Raw genomic sequence first — 27964 nt, forward strand, 5'->3', positions numbered from 1 at the left:
TATAAGCATTTTTCAATGAAGTTATAAGGACTGTACAAGACAAGGAACAGAGAAGAGAGTGAGCTAGTAACATCTAGGTACTTAGTCCTAACATTCCTTCAGGAAATCAGTTGTCATTCTTCTCACTGAAGCACCGACATTTAAACTACTGCCTAGAACCTTGAAACTACAGGATCCAGAGAAGAACAGTCGTATATAGTGTGTAGAGAATGTGACCAGGAATTAAGAGTAATCTCATGACCAACCAGGGATACCTCCTTGAGATGCTACACCCTCTGAGCTAAATAATTCTTCATAATGTTCTCTCTCACCACTCCAGAGAACATGAAGGAAAACACATAAAAGCATTTGGAAAAGAAGGGGCAATGAAGCAGGGAATGGCCACTCCCCCAGCCAGAGCCTGGGCGTTTGGGATTCCGAAAATGAAAGAGAGCTTTGCAGAAAGCTGCAGCAAGTAAAAACTAGGCAGAGGTGCCTAGGATAGAGACTGGGGCTAGTAAATGGGTCCACTACAGATGAAATATACTGCTGCAAAGGGCAGAATGCGGAAGAGTAGCCTTTTTCACCTCTTGGAGAGAGACAATAGAATCAGAGGCAAAGGTAGAATCCGGTGTGTCCTGCTCATCCTTAGATGAAATAAGGTTATAGGAATGGTACTGTTTCCCAAAGAAAGTATCCGTAATCACTATAGTTTGTGTAGCATTAGAAACTAAAAAGACCTCTACAAGAAGAGAAATGAGAGGTGATAAAATCATGTGAACTGAATTGCAGCCTAGAAAATTTAGTGAACCTCTGATTTAAAAAAACAAAAAACAAAAACACTTTTTTTTTTAACCTATAACACACATTTACTGTTTAGTAATTGCTAACTACATGCCAGGTTTATATATACACATATATAAATGTATAAATATAAATACATATACATATTTCCTCTAAGCTTTGTAACAATTGAGCGAGATAGAGAGCAGTAGCGTAGTATCTTCATTTTATTAATGAAGAAAATAAGAACTGGAGAGGTTTAATGACTTGCCCAAGGCCACACAGCTATAAGTGACTGAACTAAGGTTTAAAATGTCTGTGACTCTCCACTTCACCATATTTACTTTAGAAATGAGCATTACCACCTCCAAAGGACATAAAAAGGCAATTCCTCCAGAATTAAATACATGCAAGTTTACATTTGCTGAGGGGACTCACTGAGTAAAATAATTGAGGTATCATAATTTTAAGTGATAGAGGGATATGGTTGGTAGGGAAACAGTTTTTAGAAATATCAATATACTTCATGACTGGGAGTTTGGTACATTTTATTTAGTTTCATCAGCAACATAATTTGATCTGGTACTCATGGATCAATTAATGGATTTGATCTTTTCCATGACTGCACACTGGCCAGAATCAAAGAAATACAAATTTGAGAAATCTAGGCCTTTGACCACAAATGTCAAAAGAGAGGATAGGAGGAAAGAGAGAAAACCTATCTTCGCTGCTGGATATCTCAATTAAACAGCTAGTTTTCAAAAGTATTGAGGGGCTACTATGAGACACCCACAGAAGAATTAGAAATGAGAAAAATAAGTTAAGTTTTCAATAACACATCATAAAATGGAACAGAAAACTGCAGAGTCATCTATCTGGGACAAATGCCTTGGTCCCAGGACAAAAGTACAGGAGTGTGAGCAGTAGACTGGGTTTACTAGGGCTAAAGGGAAAGCAGGAACTGGGCGGCCAAGGGACTGGAGCACAGTCCCACCCTTGATGGGGAGTTGATGCTGCCCTCACTTGCTGGAGGACTGGGAAATGAGTTCCTCTTTAAGAGCGGCTCCTCCCACATTCCAATAAATCCCCTAGAGTGTTGGTTCAGAGAAGCATTTTTTCTTCCAAATTGCCCAAACGTCTTGGACAAGACTTCAACCTACAGAAGAAAGGGAGATAAAGAAAAGGTAGAAAAACAAAAAAAAGGATGATATTGTAATGATTTGAGAGGGAGGAGAGCGGATTGATAAATGGAGATGGAACATGCTATATTTACACCAGATATGGCCAAAATGAGAATGACAGATAATTCATGTAGATCTTTTTTTTCTGAGAATTAAGGATTATGATTTTTGTCATCCAAACCTACTTCTCTGCATATCTGTGATTTTGTCAAAAAAGAAAACAGAAGAAGTAATAGTAGGATCTAAACATATTGTCAGGAATAGGAAAAGATTAGGAAACAATTTTTTTCAGAAGAGAATGGAGGTTGAGGGTAGCAGCTAGTGGGAAGAAGTTGTTTTTAGATAAAAAGACTTGACTTTTTTTTTAATTGAGAAGGTAAAGAACATTATTAGGGGAGGAATCAGGGTGACTACCTGGCATACTAAAATACAGATATAACCAGACCTTATTCCTTGTCAAGTCTTATGTCAAAGTAGAAAGAAAAAATAAATATTAGTGTGTATATATATATATATATATATATATATATACACACACGTATTTATATTTGTTTCTTCATTCATATATTACATAAATGTTTGTGGGTATAAGTATGTGTATATGTGTTTTAGTTGTGAATTTCCTCTTTCTCCTATTCACTCTCTCTAGTAGAGAGTAAATGACAAAAGGCTAAGGGCAAAGATGATAAATATTTTGCTAGATCATCAGCCCTTTAATTTTGAAGAGTTGACTGAAAACAAAGTGTTTCTTTTGGGGGGAAGAAAATACTCTCTTTAAAAATTAAAGAGAAAAGCAAAGTGTAGTTAGATGACTAAGAAATGTTCTGATCTATTTTCATTTAATATTGCTTTCTTGGTGCAAAAATAAAATTTCTTTTTAAGTCAAAGAGTGATACAAAAAAACCCAAAAATGAGTCATCAATACTGTTGCTGGAAAAGTGCTCTGGGCCTTTGCACAGGCAACCATGGTGAAGAGAGTGGCCATTATCGGAGCTGGCATCAGTGGCTTGGCCTCCATCAGGAGCTGCCTGGAAGAGGGGCTGGAACCCACCTGCTTTGAGAAGGGCGAAGACGTCGGGGGCCTGTGGAAATTCTCGGTGAGTGCGACACCACTGCGGTAGACAGGGGAGTGAGGTGAGAAGTGTGAGAAGCAAACCAGCTGCCATGGCAGTTACACTCGCTCTACAAAGCAGAGCATCAGGAGCAGGTTGGAAAGTAAATCCCTTACTTACTTCAGATGTAAATGAGATAGTGGGCTGCTTAGTCTCTGTGTACGGAACTCAATAAATCATTAATAAGTGAGTCACTTGAGGATAAAATCCATAGTCAAATATTGGTTAGGGTTGTGTAACAGAATTACATGAGTTACTCATTTAAAAAAGCAACGGCTCTTTCCATTCTTTTGTTGAGGTTCTGGAAAATCCTGTCAGTGATTCGGACCACAGATTTTAAGATTTAAGATGCTGACTTTGGTCTTGCCAAAAACACATTATTGGTGAGATAGTTACAGGAGCAACCAAAAATACGACACACTGATTTGAAGTTCTTCAATGACTTTTTACTTTTTTTTTTCAATTCAATAGGAATGCCATTTATTCCCTTGCTCATGTCACTGACATCTTTCCATAGGGGCAAATATAAATGACTTTTTACTTCTATGCATTTATATTAAGGACTCTCTCAGCAGACATGCTTATAACCTGCCGTTAAATCACTTCCTTTGTTGCCTGACAAGCATATTACCAGGTATGGGGGCTTTCCTGTGCCCCCAATTCCCTCAGTGTCTCCAACCTTAGGAATACTATCTGGCTAAGCCTAAACCTGTTTTATTCTTTTCCTTCTGATAAACCATCAATACATATGCAAACATAGGAAGATCAGTAACCCTTTCTAAGCCACTATTTCCTTCTCAAATGCAAAATTAATGTTAAACTTTATACCTCAATAAAAAGGTTATATTTAAGGAGACAGTGTTGGTGACAGTTCTTTAAATATTATAAAGATACGAGAATTACTCTTTTTTTAAGCTCTTTATTGGAATATAATTGTTTTACACTCTTGTACCAGCTTTTGAGGTACACCAAAGTGAATCAGCTGTATTTATACATATATCCCCATATCTCCTCCCTCCCGCGACTCCCTCCCACCCTCCCAGTCCTGGCCCTCTAAAGCATCACCCATCATCGAGTTGATCTCCCTTTATTATACAGCAACCTCCCACTAGCTATCTATTTTACATTTGGTAGTGTATCTATGTCTATGCTACTCTCTCACCTCTCTCAGCTTCCCCTTTGCCCCCCACCCCAGCCCCGTGTCCTCAAGTCCATTCTCTACAGCTGCATCTCCACTCTTGCCCTGTCACTGGGTTCATCAGTACCATTTCTTCAGATTCCATATATATGAGTTAGCACACGGTATTTTTTTTTTTTTCTCTTTCTGGCTTGCTTCACTCTATATGACAGTCTCTAGGTCTATCCACCTCATTACATATAGCTCAATTTCATTCCTTTTTATGGCTGAGTAATATTCCATTGTATATATATGTTGCATCTTTATCCATTCAACTGTTGATGAGCATTTAGGTTGCTCCCATGTCCTGGCTATTGTAAAAAGTGCTGCAATGAACATTATGATACATGTTTTTTTTGGATTATGGTTGTCTCTGGGTATATGCCCAGTAGTGGGATTACTGGGTCATATGGTAATTCCATTTTTAGCTTTTTAAGGAAACTCTGTACTGTTTTCCATAGTGGCTGTACCAACTTACATTCCCACCAACAGTACAGGAGAGTTCCTTTTTCTCCACACCCTTTCCAACATTTATTGTTTCTAGATGTTTTGATGATGGCTATTCTTACTGGAGTGAGGTGATACCTCATTGTGGCTTTGACTAGCATTTCTCTAATGATTAGTGATGTTGAGCATCTTTTCATATGTTTGTTAGCCATCTGCATGTCTTCTTTGGGGAAAAATCTATTTAGGTCTTCCACTCATTTGTGGATTGGGTTATTTGCTTTTTTGGTATGAAGCTGCATGAGCTGCTTACATATTTTGGAGATTAATATTTTGTCAATTGCTTCATTGGCAATTATTTTCTCCCATTCTGAGGGTTGCCTTCTTGTCTTGTTTATGGTTTCTTTTGCTGTGCAAAAGCTTTTAAGTTTCATGAGGTCCCATTTGTTTATTCTTGATTTTATTTCCATGATTCTAGGAGGTGGGTAAAAAAGGATCTTGCTTTGATGGATGTCATAGAGTGTTCTGCCTATGTCTTCCTCTAGGAGTTTTATAGTGTCTACCTTACATTTAGGTTCTTTAATCCATTTTGAGTTTATTTTTGTGTATGGTGTTAGGAAGTGTTCTAATTTCATTCTTTTACATGTTGCTGTCCAATTTTCCCAGCACCACTTATTGAAGAGGCTTTTTTTCCATTGTATATTCTTGCCTCCTTTGTCAAAGATAAGGTGCCCATACATGTGTGGGTTTACCTTTGGGTTCTCTATTCTGTTCCATTGATCTTCCTTTCTATTTTTGTGCCAGTACCATACTGTCTTGATCACTGTGGCCTTGTAGTATAGTTTGAAGTCAGGAAGCCTAATTCCACGAACTCCGTCTTTTCTTCTCAAGATTGCTTTGGCTATTGAGGTCTTTTGCATTTCCATACAAATTGTAAGATTTCTTGCTCTAGTTCTGTTAAAAATGCCATTGGTAATTTGATAGGGATTGCATCGAATCTGTAAATTGCTTTCGGTAGTATAGTCATTTTCACAATATTGATTCTTCCAGCCCAAGAACATGGGTTGTCCCTCATCTGTTTGTGTCCTCTTTGATTTCTTTCATCAGTGTCTTAGTTTTCTGCATACAGGACTTTTGCCTCCTTAGGCAGGTTTATTCCTAGGTATTTTATTCTTTTTGTTGCAATGGTGAATGGGAGAGTTTCCTTAATTTCTCTTTCTGCTTTTTCTTTGTTAGTGTATAGGAATGCAAGAGATTTCTGTGCATTAATTTTATATCCTGCTACATCGCTAAATTCATCAATTAGTGCCAACAGTTTTCTATGTATAATATCATGTCATCTGCAAAGAATGACAATTTTACATTTTCTTTTCTAATTTGGATTCCTTTGATTTCATTTTCTTCTCTGATAGCTGTGGCTAAAACTTCCAAAACTATGTTGAATAATAATGGTGAGAGTGGACACCCTCATCTTGTTGCTGTTCTTGGAGGGAATGCTTTCAGTTTTTCACCATTTAGAATGATGTTGGCTGTTGGTTTGTCATATATGGCTTTTACTACATTGAGGTAATTTCCTTCTATGCCCATTTTCTGGAGAGCTTTTATCATAAATGGATGTTAAATTTGGTCAAAAGCTTTTTCTGCATCTATTGAGATTATCATATGGTTTTTATCCTTCAATTTGTTAATATGATGCATCACATTGATTGATTTCCGTGTATTGAAGAATCCTTGCATTCCAGGGATAAACCCCACTTGATCATGGTGTGTGATCTTTTTAATGTGCTGTTGGATTCTGTTAGCTAGTATAGTGTTGAGATTTTTGCATCTATATTCATCAGTGATATTGGCCTGTAATGTTCTTTTTTTGTGTGACATCTTTGCCTGGTTTTGGTATCAGGGTGATGGTGGCCTCGTAGAATGAGTTTGGGAGTGTTCCTCCTTCTGCTATACTTTGGAACAGTTTGAGAAGGATAGCTGTTAGGTCTTCTCTAAATATTTGATAGAATTCGCCTGTGAATCCATCTAGCCCTGGGCTTTTGTTTGTTGGGAGATTTTTAACCACAGTCTCAATTTCAGTACTTGTGATTGGTCTCTTTATATTTTCTGTATCTTCCTGGTTCAGTCTTGGAGGATTGTACTTTTCTAAGAATGTATCCATTTCTTCCAGGTTATCCAATTTATTGGCATATAGTTGCTTGTAGTAGTGTCTCATGATCTTTTGTATTTCTGTGGTGTCCATTGTTACTTCTCCTTTTCCATTTCTAATTCTGTTGATTTGCATGTTCTCCCCTTTTTTCCTGATAAGTTTGGCTAATGGCTTATCAATTTTGTTTATCTTCTCAAAGAACCAGCTTTTAATTTCATTGATCTTTGCTATTGTTTCCTTCATTTCTTTTTCATTTATTTCTGATCTGATCTTTATGATTTCTTTCCTTCTGCTCACTTTGGGATTTTTTTGCTCTTCTTTCTCTAATTGTTTTAGGTGTAAGGTTAGCTTGTTTATTTGATATTTTTCTTGTTTCTTGAGGTAGGACTGTATTGCTATAAACGTCCCTCTTAGAACTGCTTTTGCTGCGTCCCATAGTTTTTGGGGTGTTGTGTTTTCATTGTCATTTGTTTCTAGGTGTTTTTTGATTTCTTCTTTGATTTCTTCAGTGATTTCTTGGTTGCTTAATAATGTATTGTTTAGTCTCCATGTGTTTGTAGTTTTTACAGTTTTTTTCAGGTGATTGATATCTAGTCTCATGGCATTGTGGCCTGAGAAGATGCTTGATATGATTTAATTTTCTTGAATTTACTGAGGCTTGATTTCTGACCCAAGATGTGATCCTTCCTGGAGAATGTTCCATGTGCACTTGAGAAGAAAGTGTATTCTGTAGTTTTTGGATGGAATGTCCTATAAATATCAATTAAGTCAAGACAGTCTAATGTGTCATTTAAAGTTTGTGTGTCATTATTTTCTGTTTGGATGATCTATCCATTGATGTTAGTGGGGTGTTAAAGTCTTCTACTATTATTGTGTTACTGTCGATTTCCCCTTTTATGGCTGTTAGCATTTGCCTTATATATTGAGGTGCTCCTATGTTGGATGCATAGATATTTACAATTGTTATATCTTCTTCTTGGATTGATCCCTTGATCATTATGTAGTGTGCTTCCTTGTCTCCTGTAACAGTCTTTACTTTAAAGTCTAATTTGTCTGATGTGAGTATTGCTACTCTGGCTTTCTTTGGACTTCCATTTGTGTGGAATATCTTTTTTCACCCCCTTACTTTCAGTCCATATGTGTCCCTTGGTCTGAAATGGGTTTCTCATAGACAGCATATGTAACGGTCTTGTTTTTGTATCCATTCAGCCAGTCTGTGTCTTTTGGTTGGAGCATTTAATCCATTTACATTTAAGGTGATTATTGACATGTATGTTCCTATTACCATTTTCTTAATTGTTTTGGGTTTGTTTTTGTAAGTCTTTTCCTTCTCTTGTGTTTCCTGCTTAGAAAAGTTCCTTTAGCAATTGCTGTAAGCCTGTTTCAGTGGTGCCAAATTCTCTTAGCTTTTGCTTGTCTGTAAAGATTTTGATTTCTCTGTCAAATCTGAGTGAGATTCTTGCTGGGTAGAGTATCCTTGGCTGTAGGTTTTTCTCTTTCAAGTTTTTAAGTATATCCTGCCACTCCCTTCTGGCCTGCAGAGCTTCTGCAGAAAGGTCAGCTGTTATCCTTATGGGTTTTCCCTTATATGTTATTTGTTGCTTTTCTCCTGCTGATTTTAATGTTTTATTCTTTGTGTTTAATTTTTGTTAGTTTGATTATTATGTGCCTTGGTGTGTTTTTCCTTGGGCTTTTTCTGTATGGTACTCTCTGAACTTCTTGGACTTAATTAATTCCTTTCCCATGTTGGGGAAGTTTTCTACTATAAACTCTTCAAATATTTTCTCAGACCCTTTTTTTCTTCTGGGATGCCTATGATTCAAATGTTGGTGTGCTTAATGTTTTCACCAAGGTCTCTGAGACTGTCTTCCATTCTTTTTATTCTTTTTTTCTTTTCCCTGCTCTGTGGCAGTTATTTCCATCATTCTATTTTCCAACTCACTTACTCATTCTTCTGCCTCAGTTATTCTGCTGTTTATACCATCTAGAGTATTTTTAATTTCAGTTATTGTGTTGTTCATTACTGTTTGTTTGCTCTTTAGTTCTTCTAGGTCCTTATTAAATATTTCTTGTATTTTCTCTATTTTGTTATCAAGATTTGGGATCATCTTTATTATCATTACTCTGAATTCTTATTCAGGCAATTTGCCTATATCCTCTTCATTTATTTGGGCTTGTGGGTTTTTATCTTGCTCCTTTTCCTTCAAGGTGTTTCTTTGTTTTCTCATTTTGTCTAATTTATAGTATTTGCTGTCTCCTTTCCCTATGCTGCCTAGTAGTAATTCTTCTTGTTTCTGTACACTGCCTGCTGTGGTGGGGTTGGTCCAGTGTCTCGAATAGGCTTCCTAGTGGGAGTGTCTAGTTCATTCTTTCTGGTGTGTGGATCTGAGTCTTTTCCCTCTGATGAGCAGGACCATGTCATGTGGTGTGTTTTAGTGTATCTGTGAGCTTAATATGGCTTTAGGTAGTCTGTGTGCTGATGGGTGGGTTTGTGTTCCTGTCTCGTTTGTAGTTTGTTGTGAGGTATCCAGCACTGGCAGTTGCAGGCAGTTGGGTGAAGCCAGGTCTTAGACTCTGATACAGGCCTCTGTGAGAATTCTCTGTAGTTAATCTTCTCTGTGGCTGAGGACTCTCTAGTGGTCTAGCATCCTGGACTCAGTGCTCCCTCCCCAGAGCCTCTGACATGACTTCTGATTGAGGAATCCAGACTCCAGCGGTCACTCGTCCTGGCAATAAAGGAGATTAAAAAGACTAACCAAGCCCCAGACTAATGTAAAACATTAAGTCAAACAAACAAATACTGAATCAAGGAAACATATACATGCACAAGAAATATAAAAACAGAACCCAATAGAATATAAAGCACTAGAACAACCTGACAGAAGAACCCCAGAATGCAATCAGACAATTGAAGAGAAAACCAACAAAAATTCAAAACAAAAACAAACAAGCAAACCAAAACAGGGAAATTGTGAAAATGGGAACCAAATATAACAAAGAGCAAGAGAACAACCAGGTAGACTGAAAATCCCCTAAACGAAATCAAACAAATTATAATTAGAACTAAGATAAAGACAAAACCTAATAACAAAAGCAAAGCAGTGTGTCATTTGAAGAATAAAGCAAGGAAATAGAGCAGACCAATGATATTGATTAAAAGTATAATAAAATAAAATACAAAGGGATAGGACACAGAGCAACAGAAGGGTGTAGTATGACTGGAAATACAAAAAGAAAAAGAAAAGAAAATAGAAATGTATTAAAGATAAAGAAGAAAAGAAGATAGAGGAGATAAACTCAGCAGTATAAAAAAGCTATCTAGAAATAGAAATATATAAAAAGGCTAAAAATAACAATAAAAGTAAAAAAAAAATAAAAATATGTTATAAAATGTGAAGATCCCTCAGGACTAAGATCATTAAAAAAAAAAAAAAAAAAAAAAAAGCTAGTACTGACCATAGAATGTATCAGATCAATAAAATTAATAATAATTCTGTTTCCTTGGGGTCTCATCTGTAAGTGTCTTTGTACATGCCTTGAGCCTCAGGCCACCTTCACCTCCCCAAGAGGTCCTCTTCTGCCTCTGGGTTGGACTCTGGACCTGCTGTGGGTCCTATGGGGTCCACTTAGGCTCTGATCTGGCCCAATTCCTGTGTGTGCTTGCTTCCTCAGTCCACAGCTGCCAGGGCTAGACCTTTTTCATTTGTGGGAACATTCATTGTCTACTCAGATATTCCAAAGACGTAGGGTATACATAGTTGATCCCAGGGCTTTAATCTGCAGTGTGTGTCTGATGGAAAGATTTTAGAACCTCTTCCTTAGTCCCCTGGCACTGGCATTTGGCTTTGGTTTTGTCCCTGCTTCTGCGTGTGGTCCAACTGCCAGAGTCTGGTCCTGAGGCTGCCTTGGAGCTCTTTGGGTCTCCCTCAGTGAGCGTTTCCTTTACTGTTCATCTGTAGACATAGGTATATGGGGAGAGAGGGGCTTTGATAGTGGCTCCTCTCCCTGCATGTGACTCAACAGTAGCACCCTGCTTGGATGGTGGGAGCCCCAGAGATGACGCCGAATGTGCAGGGTTGCCAGCCACTGTGGGTATAGGAAATCTGGCCTTAGTATGGTTCTTTACTAGTGCCTGGTTCAAGGCACCTGAAGGGCAGAACTTTGGGGCTTTTTGTATTACTCTGCGACCAGTAGAGCTTCCTTTATTGTTTGTCTCTAGGCATGAGTGTGTGGGAGAGAGAGGCTACAACAGTGGCTCCTTCCTCTGAGTTTGAGTCAGCAGTAGTGCCCTGCTTGGCTTGTGGGAGGCCTGGTAGTTGCGGCACCAATTGCAGTGGGAAGCCGCTGGGCTTGGGTGTAATAGGAATGTCTCCAGAGATGTCCTCTGCAGGCTTCTTCTGGCTCTCAGCTGCAGGCACACCAGCCTAGCCCCTCCAGGGGGCTTTTCCTATGTCTTGTTGATTGCAACAGCCAGGCCCAGAGGGGACCTCCCTTTGTTCATCGCAGGCATTGAAAGAGAGGCTACAACAATGGCTCCTCCCCCTTTTTGTGAGTCAGCAGTAGCACACCACCACTGTGGCTGCCCAGCTTTCTGCATAGGCATTCTCCATTGCAGATTTCTTCCCTCCTGTCCTATGGCCCATCTCCCTACAGCCAACAATGTTTCTCACCCTGAACCAGTTCTCCAGTGCCCACTTTCCAGATTCCAGACCCCTGCACAGCTCTGAACTCACATCTCAGTCTGGGACACTCAGAGCCATGGTACAGACCCTCTGTGTGTTTCTCACTCTTTACCATCTGCCACAGATCAGCCACTTCACCCTCTCTGGACAGTCCCAAATGCTTCCCTTCTGACCCAATCAAATTCCCTGTTGGAGAGGGGGTTTCCCCATCAGATGAGGGGGGTTTCCCTGAATTTGGCAATCTCTCCTCTGTTTCAGCTCCCCCCACCCCAGGGTGTAGGTCCCATCCCTTTCTTTCTTCTCCTCCTCTTTCTCCTTTTTTTTTTTCCCTCTGTCCTAACCAGTTATGCTGGGATCTTTGCAGTCCTTTCTGGTGTCCAACTTCTTCTGCTAGTGTTCAGCCAGTTTTCTGTGGTATTTATTGCATCTTTTGATGTATTCCTGATGCATCTGTGGAGAGAGATGCCCTCCACATCCTTCTACTTCCCCACCATCTTTTTCTCTAGACCCATTCTTTTTAAACCTTCATGTTTATATTATTATAACCATGTAAATACCATTCATTGCTACATTTTCTTCTTTTTTTTCTTTAAGAACTTTCATTGAGATACAATTGACATACAATAAACTGCATATATTTAAAGTGTACAATTGGATAATTTTTTCTTATTAGTAATGTATATATGGCAATCCCAAACTCCCAGTTCATACCACCCCAACCCCCCCACCCCTGCTTTCCCCACCTGGTGTCCATATGTGTGTCTCTGTTTCTGCCTTGCAAACTGGTTGATTTGTACCATTTTTCTATATTCTGCATATATGTGTTAATATATGATATTTGTTTTTCTCTTTCTGACTCACTTCACTCTGTATGATAGTCTTTAGGTTCATCCATGTCTCTAAGAATGTCCCAATTTCATTCCTTTTTACAGCTGAGTAATATTCCATTGTATATATATACCACATCTTCTTTATCCATTCATCTGTGGATGGACATTTAGGTTGCTTCCACATCTTGGCTATTGTAAATAGTGCTGCAGTGAACATTGGAGTGCATGTGTCTTTTTGAATTATGGTATTCTCTGGGTATATGCCCAGTAGTGGGGTCACTGGGTCATATGGTAACTCTATTTTTAGTTTTTCAAGAAAATTCCATACTGTTCTCCATAGTGGCTGTATCAATTTACATTCCTACCAACAGGGCAAGAGCGTTCCCTTTTCTCCACACCCTCTCCAGCATTTATTGTTTGTAGATTTTCTGATGATGCCCATTCTAAGTGGTGTGAGGTGATACCTCATTGTAATTTTGATTTGCATCTCTCTAATAATTAGTGATGTTGAGCAGCTTTTCATGTGCCTCTTGGCCATCCATATATCATCTTTGGAGAAATGCCGATTTAGGTCTTCAGCCCATTTTTTGATTGGATTGTTTGTCTTTCTGACATTGAGCTGCATGAACTGTTTATATATTTTGGAGATTAATCTTTCATCTGTTGACTCATTTGCAAGTATTTTCTTCCATTCTGAGGGTACATTTTCTTTCTTGAATAACTTTTTGTTTTCTCTGGAGTTAATAATTGCCTTGCATCCTCTGTTGGTTTAACATTACAAATGCTGTCTCTAGTTCATCCTCGAAGATATCCCACAGAATTTTGATTCTCCTCTTAACATGTTTAAACACATAGGGTGTTTCACCAGCTTAATTCTTCTCTTAACTGTCTCTTAAAGATACTCTTCTGGATTGTCTTCTTTTTCCTAGGCAAGCCACACTGCTGTTACCCTGGGTATCCCTATCTTCTGGAAACCTTATCTTCCTACTATTTTGTTTATTCTCTCACTTTAGTAGAGTATATGAGAGTTCATCCTCAGTAGTTTCCTGAGAAATTACATATGGGAAGTAAAAGATTGTAGACCTTGAAAGTCTTATAGTATCATTATTTGATCTGGATTCCCATTTAATTAGCTCTATTCTTAGCTTTCACCTTTTTTTGGTCCGTTAAGTCATTTATCACTCATCCATCTATGTTCTACTGTCAAAATATTGTTGCTATTTCTTATTTGCTTCTACTTTTTTTTTCTTTTTTTCCTTATGGGTTTATACCTCACATAGCTTTACAGTAATTTTAGTGGAAGAAGAGTTAAATGCATCTACATAATTGTTCATGCTTAATCATAAGTCTGGATTACTTTTGTAATCAAAAATAAATAAAAAAGAAACTTCCTAGGTGGTGCAGTGGTTAAGAATCCACCTGCCAATGCAGGGGACACAGGTTCAAGCCCTGCTCTGGGAGGATTCCACATGTCACAGAGCAACTAAGCCCATGCACCACAACTATTGAGCCTGTGCTCTAGAGCCCATGAGCCACAACTATTGAGCCCATGTGCTGCAACTATTGAAGCCCATGTGCCTAGGGCCTGTGCTCCACAACAAGAGAAACCACTGCAATAAGGAGCCTGCGCACCACAATGAAGAGTAGCCCCCGCTCGCAGCAACTAGAGAAAGCCCATGTGCAGTAACGAAGACCCAATGCAGCCATTAAATAAATAAAATAAATAAATAAATTTATAAAATAAATAAATAAATAAAGCTACTTCCATAAATAACCAAGGTTTGGTTCTTTGTTGACCACTTGCCCCCCTAAAAAAAATTATATTTGAGAATGCAATTTATGACTCTATAGTCATTCTCTTATGAACTTCCTCTCTGATCAGCTTAAAAGAATCAGTCTATAAACATAGGCTCTGAGATATCCTATAGGAACAGTAAGATTTCCATGATGTATTTTTGTGCTTTTTTTCTTTAGAAAAAAAAAAAGCAAATCATAAATGGTGTGTTTAGCTGATGCTATAACTCCTTTCTCAGTAATCATGGCCTTTTGGGAACCTAAGAAAAAACTGAAGACCAATCAGCTCAGCATTGCTAGGGAGATTTATTGAAGCAGACAAAGTTGCAAAACCACCTCAAACCTGTCTCAAAGGTTTGCATCATTTTTATCGTATGAAATTCCTCCTTTGTTGTCACATTAGATAATTTTTCCCAAGTTTGGCTTGGTCCTAAACCTTACCTTTGGCCTTGTATTAGTTTTCTATTTCTGCACAGCAAATTACCACAAACTTAAGCAGCTCAAAACAACACTTATTTGTTGCTCTCAGTTATACAGATCAGAAGAACAGCATAGTTCAGCTAGATTCTTTGCTTAAGGTTTCATGAGGTCAAAAATAAGGTGCTGGCTGGGCTGGGCTCTTATCTGGAGGTGAAAGGGAAGAATCTGTACCCAAGTTCATACAGGGTGGTGACTGAATTCAGTTCCTTGCTATTGTAAGATTAAGGTCTTTGTTTCCTTGCTGGCTGTAAGCTGGGATTCCTCTCAGCTCCTAAAGGTTGCCAGTATTCTTTGGCATATGGCATCCTCCATCTTCAAAGCCAGGAACAACAAGCCGAACCCTCATACTTCAAATATCTGACTTCTGCAACCAACCAGAGAAAACTCTGCTTGTAAAGGGATCATGTGGTGAGATAACACATAACATAGTCATGGAAGTGATATGATATTTACAGTTTTCACTCATACTCAGAGGGCAAATGACTGTGCAAGGATGCACTAAGGGTCATTCTTAAAATTCTGTCTACCAAATGCCTCATGTTATAAGTTGAGGGAAAGTGATGAAGCATGTCAGCCAACCCTAAAACTCTAACTCTGTCCTGGGAGATCCTCTCCCATTTTCCCCTACTAGTTCTTGATATTTTGCAACATTTTGTCTGTAAGTAATGCTAGACTACTAAGTATTCAGATCACTCTCTTATGTCTAGCATAAATAGGACAACAGACAAATATCCAGAATTACATAAAGAGAAGTATAAAAGCATTCTAAGACACAAGGAGTACCCCCAGTTGGTACAACTTAATCTCTAGGTTTCTTTTGGGTCAATACTCAGTCTTTTAGGTCCCATCCTTGCCCCTCAGCTCTTTCAAAAATTGTATCTGGGCTTATGGAGAAAGAGAACTTATATGACCCTGTGGAAAAGGAAAGCCAAAGTTTCCTAAATTCAAACACAGGTCTTGAGACTGTCCTCTGGCCCCTCTGGTCACTTGATGTTTCTATCCTTCAAGAGGATAAAACAGCAGTTGATGAACCTGGAGACTGTCCTCTCTTAGCTTACTCAGGAGCCACTGAATCTCCTTGCTGAATAGACTGTACTTGCCAGGTCCAGTTTTCTCATTGAGTCCCCGACCCAAGTGGTCCACTCTGCACCCCTCTTAAAATGCCACTAAGCTCCCTTCCACTACTAAGGTAAACTACCTACTAAGATTCTCAGATAATTTCTGCATCTCTGTTGGGAGCAAGTGCGAACGCCTATGTTTTGTTCAAACTGAATGGATTCAAGAGAGCTAAACTAAAGTCCTACCTCTTCCTAATCATTGCTACTTGACTCTCCTGTGTCGACCTGCCCCTAACCAAGTTGCTTCAGGCGGAGCCTTTGAAGTGATATCTTACCAGAATTTCAAATGTAAAAACAAAAGCCCCTTTACCCTCAGTGTTCCCCTCAATCTAATTAACAGGAGGTTATGTTAATTTCAAATTTTCGGCCCAAAGAATAAGCTTAGGACTTAGGTAATCCACCATCACCCCCTTTTCTGCCTCCTATTCCCCTTTCTACTTAACCAAGTCCCTTTAAACCAATGTTTTTCAAACTGGAGATTATGACCCATTAGTGTGTGATATAAATTAATGAATCAATCTTCATGTTTAAATAGAATGGATAGAAAGTATGTGTGCAACTCAACTTTTGAAAATGATTTATTTCATAAAACTTTTGTTCCCACTGTGTGTATGTGTGTGTGTGTGTACACTGGGTCGCAAAATAAAATATATTACTAACTATAGGGTATGGTCAAAAACATTTGAAAAACACTATTCTAGGCATAACCAAAGTTCTCTCTGCCCTAGGTACATAAGAAAATATTATGATCTAATCCACCAGAACTACCTGAAGATATGCTAAAGGAAATTCTTTTCATTGTGGTAAATAAACCACCATAAAGATTTACCACTTAACCATTTTAAAGTGTAGAGTTCTGTGGCATTAAGTTGATTTACATTATTGTACAATCATACCACCATCCCTCTCCAGAACATTTTTAATCTTCCCAAAGTAAAACTCTGCAGAAATTAAACAATAACTCTCGATTCCTCCTTCTCCCTGGGCCCAGGCCACCACCACTCTTTCAGTCTCTATAAACGTGATCACTCTGGGTATCTCAGATAAGTGGGATCATGCAGCATTTGTCTTTCTGTGACTGACTTATTTCATTTAGAATATGCCCTCAAAGCTGATGCATATCACAGCATGTATCAGAAGTTCGTTTCTTTTTAAGGCTGTATAATACTCCATTGTATGTATACATCACATTTTGTTTGTCCATGCTCATGTGTTGACACATTGAAATCATGTGCAGGTGAATTCTGGAAAATACTTATCACTGTTTTTAATGGCTCAAAGGAATAAAATTATACCAGTTACATCTTCTTAAAAGGACATGATGAAATTCAGAATTTGTTCTCTTAGAAAAGAGGTTAAAAAAGATATATTTTTCCACATTCTAAGTTCTTTTGATTATCAGCAAATTGTTTAAATGAAGTTAGTTTATGCCTCATCTTATTGCATTTACTCGTGGGTAAAGGCTGACTGAAAATGAGTGATAATTATTTGGAACTGGCCCTGACCATGATAAGTATACTCATTTACAAACTCTCTTCCATTTAAAACAATATTTTCACAGGACCATGCAGAGGAAGGCAGGGCCAGCATTTATCGGTCGGTCTTTACCAACTCTTCCAAAGAGATGACGTGTTTTCCAGACTTCCCGTTTCCTGATGACTTTCCCAACTTTATGCACAACAGTAAACTCCAGGAATATATCACCGCATTTGCCAAAGAAAAGAACCTCCTGAAATACATACAATTTAAGGTAAGACATTATCAAATAATTAATTTGGGGCATTATTGTGAGGAATTTTATATTTATTGGTAGATTTCCATTTGTTCCTTTCAGTATCTCTTTTTATTTGTCATTGTTTTTTAACAATGTGGCTTCTCTGACCCTAGATTTAGAGAATACACATTCGTCTCAAGAATATGTAGGAAATTTACAAAACTTGACCACATACAGTTCTTAGACCAAAATGCCATGAACTTAGAAATCAATAGCACAGAAATAAATGTAAAATAGGTATGAATTTATAATTTAAGATTCTTTCCTCCTAAACAATTTATGGGTCAAAAAAGAAATTGCAATGGAAATTTTAAAAATATTTAGAGCTGAATGATAATTTAAATTCTACATATCAGTATTTGTAGGAAGCAGAGAGAGCAAAACTTTCATGAAAATTATAAGCTTAAATGTTTATATTAGAAAATAAGCTGTGGCTGGGGCTGCTTTTAGGCTACGAAACTCCCCCTCCATCCAGTCTAATTTCTTGGCTGGTGAGAAGCCTTCCCGAGGTGTGGGAACCTTTCCTCCTTCATAGCGCACTTCCGGGAGCACAGGCCCCATCCTGATTCCTAAGGTTTTTCAGATAATCCTTATGCACACTAAAATTTGAGAAGAATTTATGCTCTGAATATAGACAGCATCTTTCATTTTAAGACGATAATATTAAAAATAAAGTAGCTAATGAAACACATTAGGAAATAGTTGTTACTTACAAAAATTATTGGCCACCAGATTATTTACTACATGTGCTACGTGCCTCTTATAAACTATGATTCAATTCACTGTCATAGCTCCAAAAGGAATCACTCTTGTACTGCAGAAAATTCTGGTCGTACAAGGAAACATGCAGTGATAAAAAGCATATAGACCATTTAATGTTTTGAATTATTCTGAAGGAATTTTGAATTTGTAATATGTACCTTCATAATGAATTAAGTATTTTTCCTAACCCACTATTAAGTCTTTCTTTCATCCTTTTTGACCAAGTTGGTGCCAAATCTACCTGTTAGCATAGAAAAAAAGAAGGCTATCTTTCTGTGTTTCTCTTAGACATTTGTATCCAGTGTAAATAAACGTCCTGATTTCGCAGTCACTGGCCAATGGGATGTTACCACTGAAAAGGATGGTAAAAAAGAATCAGCTGTCTTTGATGCTGTAATGATTTGTTCCGGACATCATGTGTACCCCAATCTACCAAAAGAGTCCTTTCCAGGTAAGGCAAAAATTTAGGCTGCCATGTACCAGTCTGGCATGAATGAGTACCCTTGATAATGTCTTTCTCATATATATAAAAATATAGTTTATAAAAGTACACATTAAATTAAAATATGCTTCTATTCTATCTAATATATCTGCAGTGTTAAAATTCCATATTACTGCAACTGTATTCACCCACAAGATCTGTTACAGCAGTTTTTTAAATGAAAATCAAAATGATTCATATGTTTCTCACTTTTCACTCAGGACTAAAACTCTTTAAAGGCAAATGCTTCCACAGCCGGGACTACAAAGAACCAGGAATATTCAAGGGGAAGCGAGTCCTGGTGATTGGCCTGGGGAATTCAGGCTGTGATATTGCCTCCGAACTCAGCCACACAGCTGAACAGGTGTGCCTTCCAGATGCTCAGGGAACTATGTTTAAAGGGACAGACACACCATTTGAAAGGTGTGATACGAAACGGGAGAGGAGCAGGATGCTTGATAGGAAGACTAAGTAGTTATTTCATATAGTTCAGTTTCCCTTGGTAACGTGAGATTTCGAATAGCTTAACGTGGCAAAGGCAGAACATCAGCAAAGAGTGATGTTGACATTCTCTTCTTTGGGACATGTAGTGTCTAATGTGTGTCCAATAAATTCCTCCAAAACTAGTGGGATCATTTTGGGATCATCAGATAAGCACTAGAAGAAATATGACTAGAATTCAGTTATCAGTCACCAACACCAGAGATTTGATTAAAATACGAAAATTTACCTGGAACGGTATGAGAGGGTGTTGATCCCAAAATGTAGATTATAGTGTAGGAAGTTTATTTGGGAGTGCTCTCTGGATGAATACCTCTGAGGGAAGGGAAAGAAGTTTTCCTTTACTTAGTCTGAAGCTAGGACAGTCCTTTTGAATTGTCCCTAGTTGAAGTGAGAGGCTGGGCCTTTATATCCTTCCATCAACCAGTCACTGAATGCAGGGAATCCAAAAAGAATAAAACTTATCAGAGTAACTCCCCAAGAGGCCTGACAACTGAGGGTTGCCTTCTGGCCACACCCCCAGCCACTGGTATAGTAACTCCCTTCCTAAAGGTAGATCTAAGGGACATATCACAATATCCACTACAAACGGTCACCACCTTAATGGTTGAACTGGCGCTTTTTTCAGGTCATCATCAGCTCCAGAAGTGGCTCCTGGGTGATGAGCCGGGTCTGGGATGATGGCTATCCATGGGACATGATGTCACTCACTCGCTTTGAAACCTTCCTCAAGAACAACTTACCGACAGTCATCTCTGACTGGTGGTATATGAAGCAAATGAATGCAAGATTCAAGCACGAGAACTACGGCTTGATGCCTTCAAATGGGTAAAGAAAGCAGAGTTAAACAGGATATGCCTGCTAACTTTTATTTCAGTGTCAACAGCCCTAGTGTGTGTTGTAACCCCTAAACACACCGAAGTAATCACCTCTCACATTTCAGAGGATAAAGAATTGCAAAAATTAGGGGTGTTCTCGTATTTCATTATCCTATTTTGCAGATTTGCACAGCTGGAAAGTTATATAATACCTCAGGAATTAGTCCCTGGAGTTATGATAATAATAGTCCATATGTTTTAAGCCCGTAACACTTCAGAGTCTTATTAAGTCTCTGACATGCATTATCTCACTTTATCCTCACAACTATGAGGATGGCTCTATTATAATGCTCATTTCAGAGGTGAGAAAACTGTGGTTCAATGTAGTCAACTTTACCAAAGCTGCACAGCCAGGACGTTAGAAGCAAGTCCACATCTGCTGACTACAGAGCCCCTCACTCTTAGCCACCTTGCTCTAATGCCTCTTTCTTAACAGCAAAGTTAAGTTAAGCAAAGCAGGACTGTCCCTGTGCTTCGCTCTCATCACCGCCCCTTAATGGAGCCCCCCCACTGAACCATGGCCACCGTGTTTGCATCTTCAGTTATACCCTGTTTACATCAAAGTTAATTCACCAATCCAACAAAAGTTTATTAAGCGTTTATTGTGTGCCAGGACCTGTGTTAAGCCCTGTGGATACAGCAGTGAACAAACACATAAAATCCCTGTCCTCATGGAGCTTACATTCTAGTAGTGGGAAACAGACAATACATATGGTGACGTGTATCAAGGAGAAAAAACAGAGCAGGCAAGGGTAGCAGGGAGTGCCATCAGGACAATTTTAAACACTCCAAAGGGGAGCTTTCACTGAGAAAACTTCTAACCAAATCCCCAAAGGAGATGAGAAAATGAGCCATGAGGATATCTGGAGAAGAGATTCCAGACAGCGGGAACAGCTACAACATCACCTCTTCAAGGGTATGACTGGCATGTTCAACAAACTACAATGAGCTTCTCTTCCTGGAGAAGAGGGTTGGGGAGAGTAGAAGGAAGTGAAATGAGAGACATCAAAATAGCTGGTTGACGTTGGGTCTTGTAGGCCATTGTAAGGACTTTAGCCTTTACTCTGAACGCAGTGGGAAGCCATAGCAAGCATCTGAGCAAACTGGAGACAAGATCTAAGTTAATTTGAAGAGATCACTTTGGCTGTTACGGTCATCACTCAGTGTATTGGGTAGGTCAAGGAAGGAAGTGGAAAGACTGGTTAAGAGGCAGTTGTCAAAAACCCAGATAAGAGGGGGAAGGAGGTTTGAACTAAGATTGTCAGCAGTTTGTGTTCAGCAGTGGTCAGATTTTGGATACAGTTTGAAGGTAAACCCAAACAGGACTTTCTGTTAGATTGAATAACAGATGCAAGAATAAGGTCAAGGATGTCTTCCAGACTTTTGATCTGAGCAAGGGGGCAAAGATGGAGGTGACATCTACTGAGATGTGGAAGAGCATGGGAGGAGCAGAAATTTAGTTTTAAATGTATCAAAGCTGAAATGCCTATTCGACATTCTCACAAAGAATGCTGAGCAGCAGTGGGATATACATGACAGGAGAGATTCAAACCACAAGTTCAAAATGTGGACTGGTTGGAATAAAGATAGTACTTAGAGAAATGAAAACTAAATGACATCTCTTGAAGAATGAATGTCGAGGGAGAAGACAAAAGCTCTGAGGGCTGAGACCTGGGGCATGTCATTGTTTAGAGGTCAAGAAGAGAAGAATTCAACAGGAGACCCTGAAAAAGAATGGCGAGGTAGGTAGAAAGGAATCAAGAGTGAGTGATGAGCTGAAAGCAAAATGAAGACAGTGTTTCAAGGAGGAGGAAACCTTCAAGTGTATCAAATGTTGCTAATAAGTTGAGTAAAATGAGGAGTAAGAGTGGACCACTGGATCTGGCAGCTTGAAGATCCTGGTGGCCTTGACAAAAGAAGTTTCAATGTGGTGGTGGGTTTAAGATAAATGGCAGGCGGGGAGGGCGGGGAGGGAGTTGCAGGAAGGAGGGAATATGGGGATATGTGTATAAATACAGCTGATTGACTTTGGTGTACCTCAAAAACTGGTACAAGAGTGTAAAGCAATTATATTTCAATAAAGAGCTTAAAATATATATATATAAATGGCAGGTAATTCAAGGAGTTGAATCCAGCTTTTTTCCAACCAGCATTCCAACCAATCTCATTGTCTGGCTTAGTTTCCTCCCCAGTGGAGTCTACCTATGGCTCTCTGTCTCTCACAGTTCCCACCATCCTATAAGAACAAAGTCTTTTCCTTCAGTTCACCCCTAAGTTCAGATTCATGTGCAACTCGCTAGAGATAATACTGAATAGAAAATAATAAACAGATCTCTCTGTCCAGATCTGCAGTGGCCTTTTCCTTCTCCCGGCCTTATTTAGATTCCTAGACACTCCCTCCCTCACCTGACTTGTGCCTTTGTCTGCATGGGGCTCACACTTCACCCTCTATGATAAAACCGGGCTGCAGGCTTCCCTCCTCTTATGTGATCTTCTTTACATCACAATGACCACTTTGGAGTATATTATATTAAGAATAATGGCTAATATTTCAAACACTATCTATGTGCTGCAAACTATGCCAAATTCTTTGTATTACTTAAGTCTCCCAATGACCCGAGGTAAGTATAACTGCTATTGTCACTCCAGATGAGAAAGGTGAGGCAAGAGAAATTAAGAAAACTTAACTTAGTCAAGGTTCACAGTTGATAAGTAGCAAAGAAAAAAATTTAAAGACCCAGGTACTCTGACCTTAAGACTTTTTCCTGATGTAGGCTTTTAACAGGGGAAAGGGCCTGCGTGCTTATTCTGGGATTTGGAGAGAGCTCTGTGGACGAGAAGAGAAAGATCACAGGAAATAGAGAAAGGATCAGCAAAAAACAACTTCTCTTACACCACAATGTTGCCTTACATCAGTTTTGTTCTTCAACCATATTGGTGACACTCCAGGGCACATTAAAAAATCTTGAGTAGTTTTCTCCTTCCTTATTAATTAACTATTAACAGCTATTAATTATTATAGACCAATAAAATAAAGAGGAAATGTTACTGTTCTAATGACTGTCTCTGTTTTCCATACAGCACCCTGAGGAAGGAGCCCGTGTTCAACGACGAGCTCCCGGCTCGCATCCTATGTGGCGCTGTGACCATTAAGCCAAATGTGAAGGAGTTTACAGAGACTTCGGCCATTTTTGAGGACGGGACAGTGTTTGAGGGCATTGACTGTGTCATCTTTGCAACAGGCTATAGTTATGCCTACCCCTTCCTTGATGATTCCATCATTAAGAGCAGAGACAATGAAGTCACCTTGTTTAAAGGCATCTTCCCACCTCCACTGGAGAAGCCAACCTTGGCAGTGATTGGCCTCATCCAGTCCCTTGGAGCTGTCATCCCCACAACTGACCTGCAGTCTCGCTGGGCAGTACAAGTAATAAAGGGTAAGCAGACAAAGAAGCTCATTGATGGAGAAGATGGAAGCAATGAGAATGCCTCTGAGTCTTTGTGAAAACAATAATCCTAATAACAAGGGGCAAATCCTAGGTCCCAGCCCGTTTCCAGAATCTATAATTTTGTATTTTAGTATTATATTTTATAAGCAATTAATAATATATCACATTGGATTGTCATAAACAATAGTACAAGATATTATTCAAGGAGCATTTTGTGATTTATAACTCCTTAGAACTGTCAATTACCCAAGACCTTTCATTAAACTTGAGAATGCCAGAGCTTCTCATTTTAAATGCATAACAACTTTATAAAATTAAGATTTCAAAACTCAATAGAGGGGCTTCTCCAGTAGCACGGTGGTTAAGAATCTGCCTGCCAATCCAGGAGACACGGGTTTGAGCCCTGGTCTGGGAAGATCACACATGCCATGGAGCAACTAAGCCCTTGCGCCACAACTACTGTGCCTGCAACTCTAGAGCCCTCAAGCCACAACTATTGAGCCCACATGCCTCAACTACTGAAGCCCGCGCGTCTAGATCCTGTGCTCCACAACAAGAGAAGCCATGGCAATAAGAAGCCCACACACTGCAATGAAGAGTAGCCCCTGCTTGCCACAACTAGAGCAAGCCTGTGCACAGCAATGAAGACCCAATGCAGCCAACAAATAAATAATAAAATAAAGAAATTAATTTTAAAAAATCTCATTAGAATGACATTTCTTTTTTTGTTATTATTTATTTAGTTAGTTATTTTTGGCTGCTTTGGGTCTTCGTTGCTGTGCAGGCTTTTCTCTAGTTGTGGCAAGCAGGGGATACTCTTTGTGACGGTGCGTGGGCTTCTCATTGCAGTGGTTTCTCTTGTTGTGGAGCACTGGCTCTAGGTGTGTGGGCTTCAGTAGTTGCAGCACGCAGGCTCAGTAGTTGTGGCTTGCAGGCTCTAGAAGGCAGGCTCAGTAGTTGTGGTGCACGGGTTTACTTGCTCTGCAGCATGTGGGATCTTCCCGGACCAGGGCTCGAACATGTGTCGCCTGCATTGGCAGGCGGATGCTTATCCACTGCACCACCAGGGAAGTCCTAGAATGACACTTCCTGAAAGATTAATAAAAGAAGATGTGTCAAAGCCAATATCCAGCCAACTTTAAATATCTACAGTCATGAAAAAAATTATCATTGCTAAAGAGGAAGTGGCTTTCCTGCTCTGTTTTCTTCGCTGCCATGGGTCAGATAAAGATAAGCAGTGGATCACTGGAAGCAGAAAGCACTTGGTGCAGTAGACAGTCAGTCTCTAAGGAATACTAAGTCCCTGTATTTTAAAAAGAAAAAGGAAACAACAAACTTGATTGGGGCCAAGCAAAGAAGGCAGGCCACATCATCCAACCCTGGATACTGGGATCAGATTCACACTAAGGTTTGAATGCAGTGGTGGGCCATTCAGATAATAAGACTGGTTTAAGAGCAAAGACACAAAGATAAAAGATTATTTGAGTAATGGCTTTTAATTATTGTGACAAATATCATCACCGAGAAGACTGAGAATGACCTGTATGTTTGTTTCAAAATTTTATTTTGCTGGACAGTGACAAAAATTTGGAAATACTAATGTGATTCATAACTCATTATTAAAAAGGAAACATTACAGGCTGTTCCTGTGTCAGACTTATTTAACTATTATCATGCTTTTCCCTTTTTTTAGGAACTTGTACTTTGCCTTCTGTCAAGGATATGATGAATGATATTGATGAAAAAATAGGGGAAAAGCTCAAATGGTAAGAGCATCTATTGTAAAGGGGATCTAGAATTTTCAAAGGAAAACCAGAATTTGTGAATACTTGGAACTGTTTTAGTAATAAATGATCCTGAGTGAGGTCATTAGGGTGATAGCTATGACCTAAATTCAGCCATCTGACAAATATTTTATAGTGAGGATCTATTTTGCACCTGATACCCCACTAAGTCCTGTTTTACCCCTCCATAGCCCCTGAAATATAGAAAGAAGACCCAGAAAAATGAGAAATCAGAGGAGTTTGGGAACACATGGATTTAGACTTCAGTTTTCTAGCCCATAAATTCTCCAAGATGTAAAGGATGCCTTCCAACAGATGGCTGTAATAAAACGGCTCAGCTAAATGAGAACTAGCCAGGAGAACTGCGCTCTGGTCCTACCTCTGTCACTAATTAGCTCAGTGGCCAGGAATTAGTAACTTCACTTGAGCAAGAGACAATTTACCTACTTGTAAAATAACAATGCCTTTCTTAGCCGCCTTGCAGCAGAGGAATATCCAAATGAGATCAGTGTGAAAGTCTTTCAGTAAAAACTACACACCACACGATAATGAGCAATAGTCCCCTTTCCAGCACAAAGGACCGATGTTGATTCCCACGGATAACAAAATGTGAGGCATTTTCCCTGTTCTTTTTTCTACGCAAAGCTTGGATGACCACAGTCTTGTTTCCTCTCCTGCTTCTAGGTTTGGCAAAAGCAATACCATACAGATGGATTATATCGTTTACATGGATGAACTTGCCTCCTTCATTGGGGCAAAGCCCAGCATCCCGTGGCTGTTTCTCACAGATCCACAGTTGGCCTTGGAGATTTACTTTGGCCCTTGTACCCCATACCAGTTTAGGTTGGTGGGCCCTGGGAAGTGGCCAGGAGCCAGAAATGCCATCCTGACCCAGTGGGACCGGTTATTGAAACCCACGACGACAAGAGTTGTTGGGAGTCCTCAGAAGCCTTGCTTATTTTGCAATTGGTTCAGGCCCGTTCTTATTTCTGTTCTGTCAATTGCTGCTTTCCTTGTGTTGTTCTAAATCATCATTCCATCTAGGATTCTGAAAGTTACTAACAATACCTGGGAAGAAACTTTGCTATTTTAAAATTAAGAATTTCACACCTCTTACTTTCCTATTCAGCAGGCATTAGTCAGTAAGACAGTACTATTTCTAGGCTTTTAAATAAGCCCCTTTAAGAATCTTGTCATGATCTAAAGAACATTAATCGTTTCTCTCTGGTTTCCACTAACATTTCATAATTCCGTAACATTTCCATAACATTTCATAATCAGATATATGCTCTTTGTCTGTAACCTAAACATCTCCTGAAACATTTGACATGATTCCTTTTCTCCTTAAACAATGTTTGAAATATGTATTTCAAATTGAAACAAAAAGCAAATTAAGCAGAGTAGTTACAATATGATGGTCTCAGCCTACTACAGGAGAGAATTTGGCTATTATATTCTATTTTTGTTTTCTGCCGTGTCCTCCAGGCAATTCCTCCTATTCCCAGGTCAAAAAATATAGCATGGAGATCTCATTTATAATGAAAGTTAGCAAGAAGTAACTCATTTTATTTACATTCTCAATAAGGAAACAAACTTTCCAACATGTAGCAGCAAAATAACAACAAAAATAATAGCAATAATGAATAGAACATCAAATACACCTTTTAACTGAATGGGACGTCTTTAAAAAATTAAATATTTACCCAAAGCTGTGACCGAAGCCTAATAAAACCTGATATAGATCATATAGAATTATATACCCTTATAGAATCGGGTGCCAGGATAAATCTAAAATTGTAGTTGTTGAAGTATTATTACATGTTACAATTAAATTCTGATAGTCAAAAGTTTGACATTAGGAGCAGATAAAATAATCTGTCGGCATCATCAGTCACTGGTAGGCTCTGTGTGTTGTTAAACTCCGTATTTCTTACTACAGCTTCATTTCCTTTTTTTTTTTTCCAAACAAACTTTATTATTAAAAAAGATCTTGTGTTATACTTGGTTATGAAAGGACAGTCACAAATCTGGGGGGAAATACCATTTTATCTTTCTTATTCATTATTCCTTTCTCTATTATGCTTCTTTAGATGAAATACTCAGTACAAACTCCTGGAACCTGTTAAACCTTCAACAGTTCCTAATGACTACATGACAAGTCCTGCTAGGCTCGGAAGTCAGCATAGGCCAGGCAGGACGGCTTCTTTAATCAGAGACCAAGGACACACACATATCTTCATTTTTAACTGAAGCCATTAGAGCAACAAGAGGAGGAGGAGACCACACTTTTCTCTAACATTTTCTTCCTTTTTTTTTTTTTTAAATTCTCTTGATATTTTAATCTTTGGACCTAAGATTTGTTATGGGTGTTGTACACAATTTTAAATTGTTCCCCTTTCCTAGTTGTTTAAGGTAGCAAAATAATATTCTGCTTTTAAGGTCTTCTTACAAGATGTGAAATGTTCCCAAATGTTCCCAAGTGAAACAGAACTTTTCTTGAAACCTTGTGGCCTAAATGGAATCAAGTAAACAAATTAAATACATCACATAAAATTTATTTTGTTTGATGTTATAAATGGTAGTATGCAAAAAAATTGAAGATTAAA

The 27964-nt window shown here is 38.8% G+C and overlaps 1 protein-coding gene across 2 annotated transcripts; it reads left to right on the plus strand.

Moving 5' to 3' along the window:
• The first annotated feature begins 1862 nt into the window (after positions 1 to 1862).
• LOC130849455 (flavin-containing monooxygenase 3) lies at positions 1863 to 27964 on the plus strand. 2 transcript variants are annotated; one of them, XM_057728348.1, is made up of 9 exons: positions 1863 to 1946; positions 2826 to 3040; positions 17291 to 17479; positions 18554 to 18716; positions 18968 to 19110; positions 19876 to 20075; positions 23207 to 23562; positions 25268 to 25340; positions 26043 to 27964. In XM_057728348.1, exons 2-9 carry the CDS (start codon positions 2909 to 2911, stop codon positions 26383 to 26385), a joined length of 1599 nt encoding a protein of 532 aa, XP_057584331.1. In that variant the 5' UTR covers positions 1863 to 1946; positions 2826 to 2908; the 3' UTR covers positions 26386 to 27964. The 2 variants fall into 2 exon arrangements, with proteins under 2 accessions (XP_057584331.1, XP_057584330.1); XM_057728347.1 differs by having other exon boundaries at positions 2903 to 3040.

Source organism: Hippopotamus amphibius, chromosome 3, assembly GCF_030028045.1.
Source record: "Hippopotamus amphibius kiboko isolate mHipAmp2 chromosome 3, mHipAmp2.hap2, whole genome shotgun sequence".
Classification (NCBI taxonomy): Eukaryota; Metazoa; Chordata; class Mammalia; order Artiodactyla; family Hippopotamidae; genus Hippopotamus; species Hippopotamus amphibius.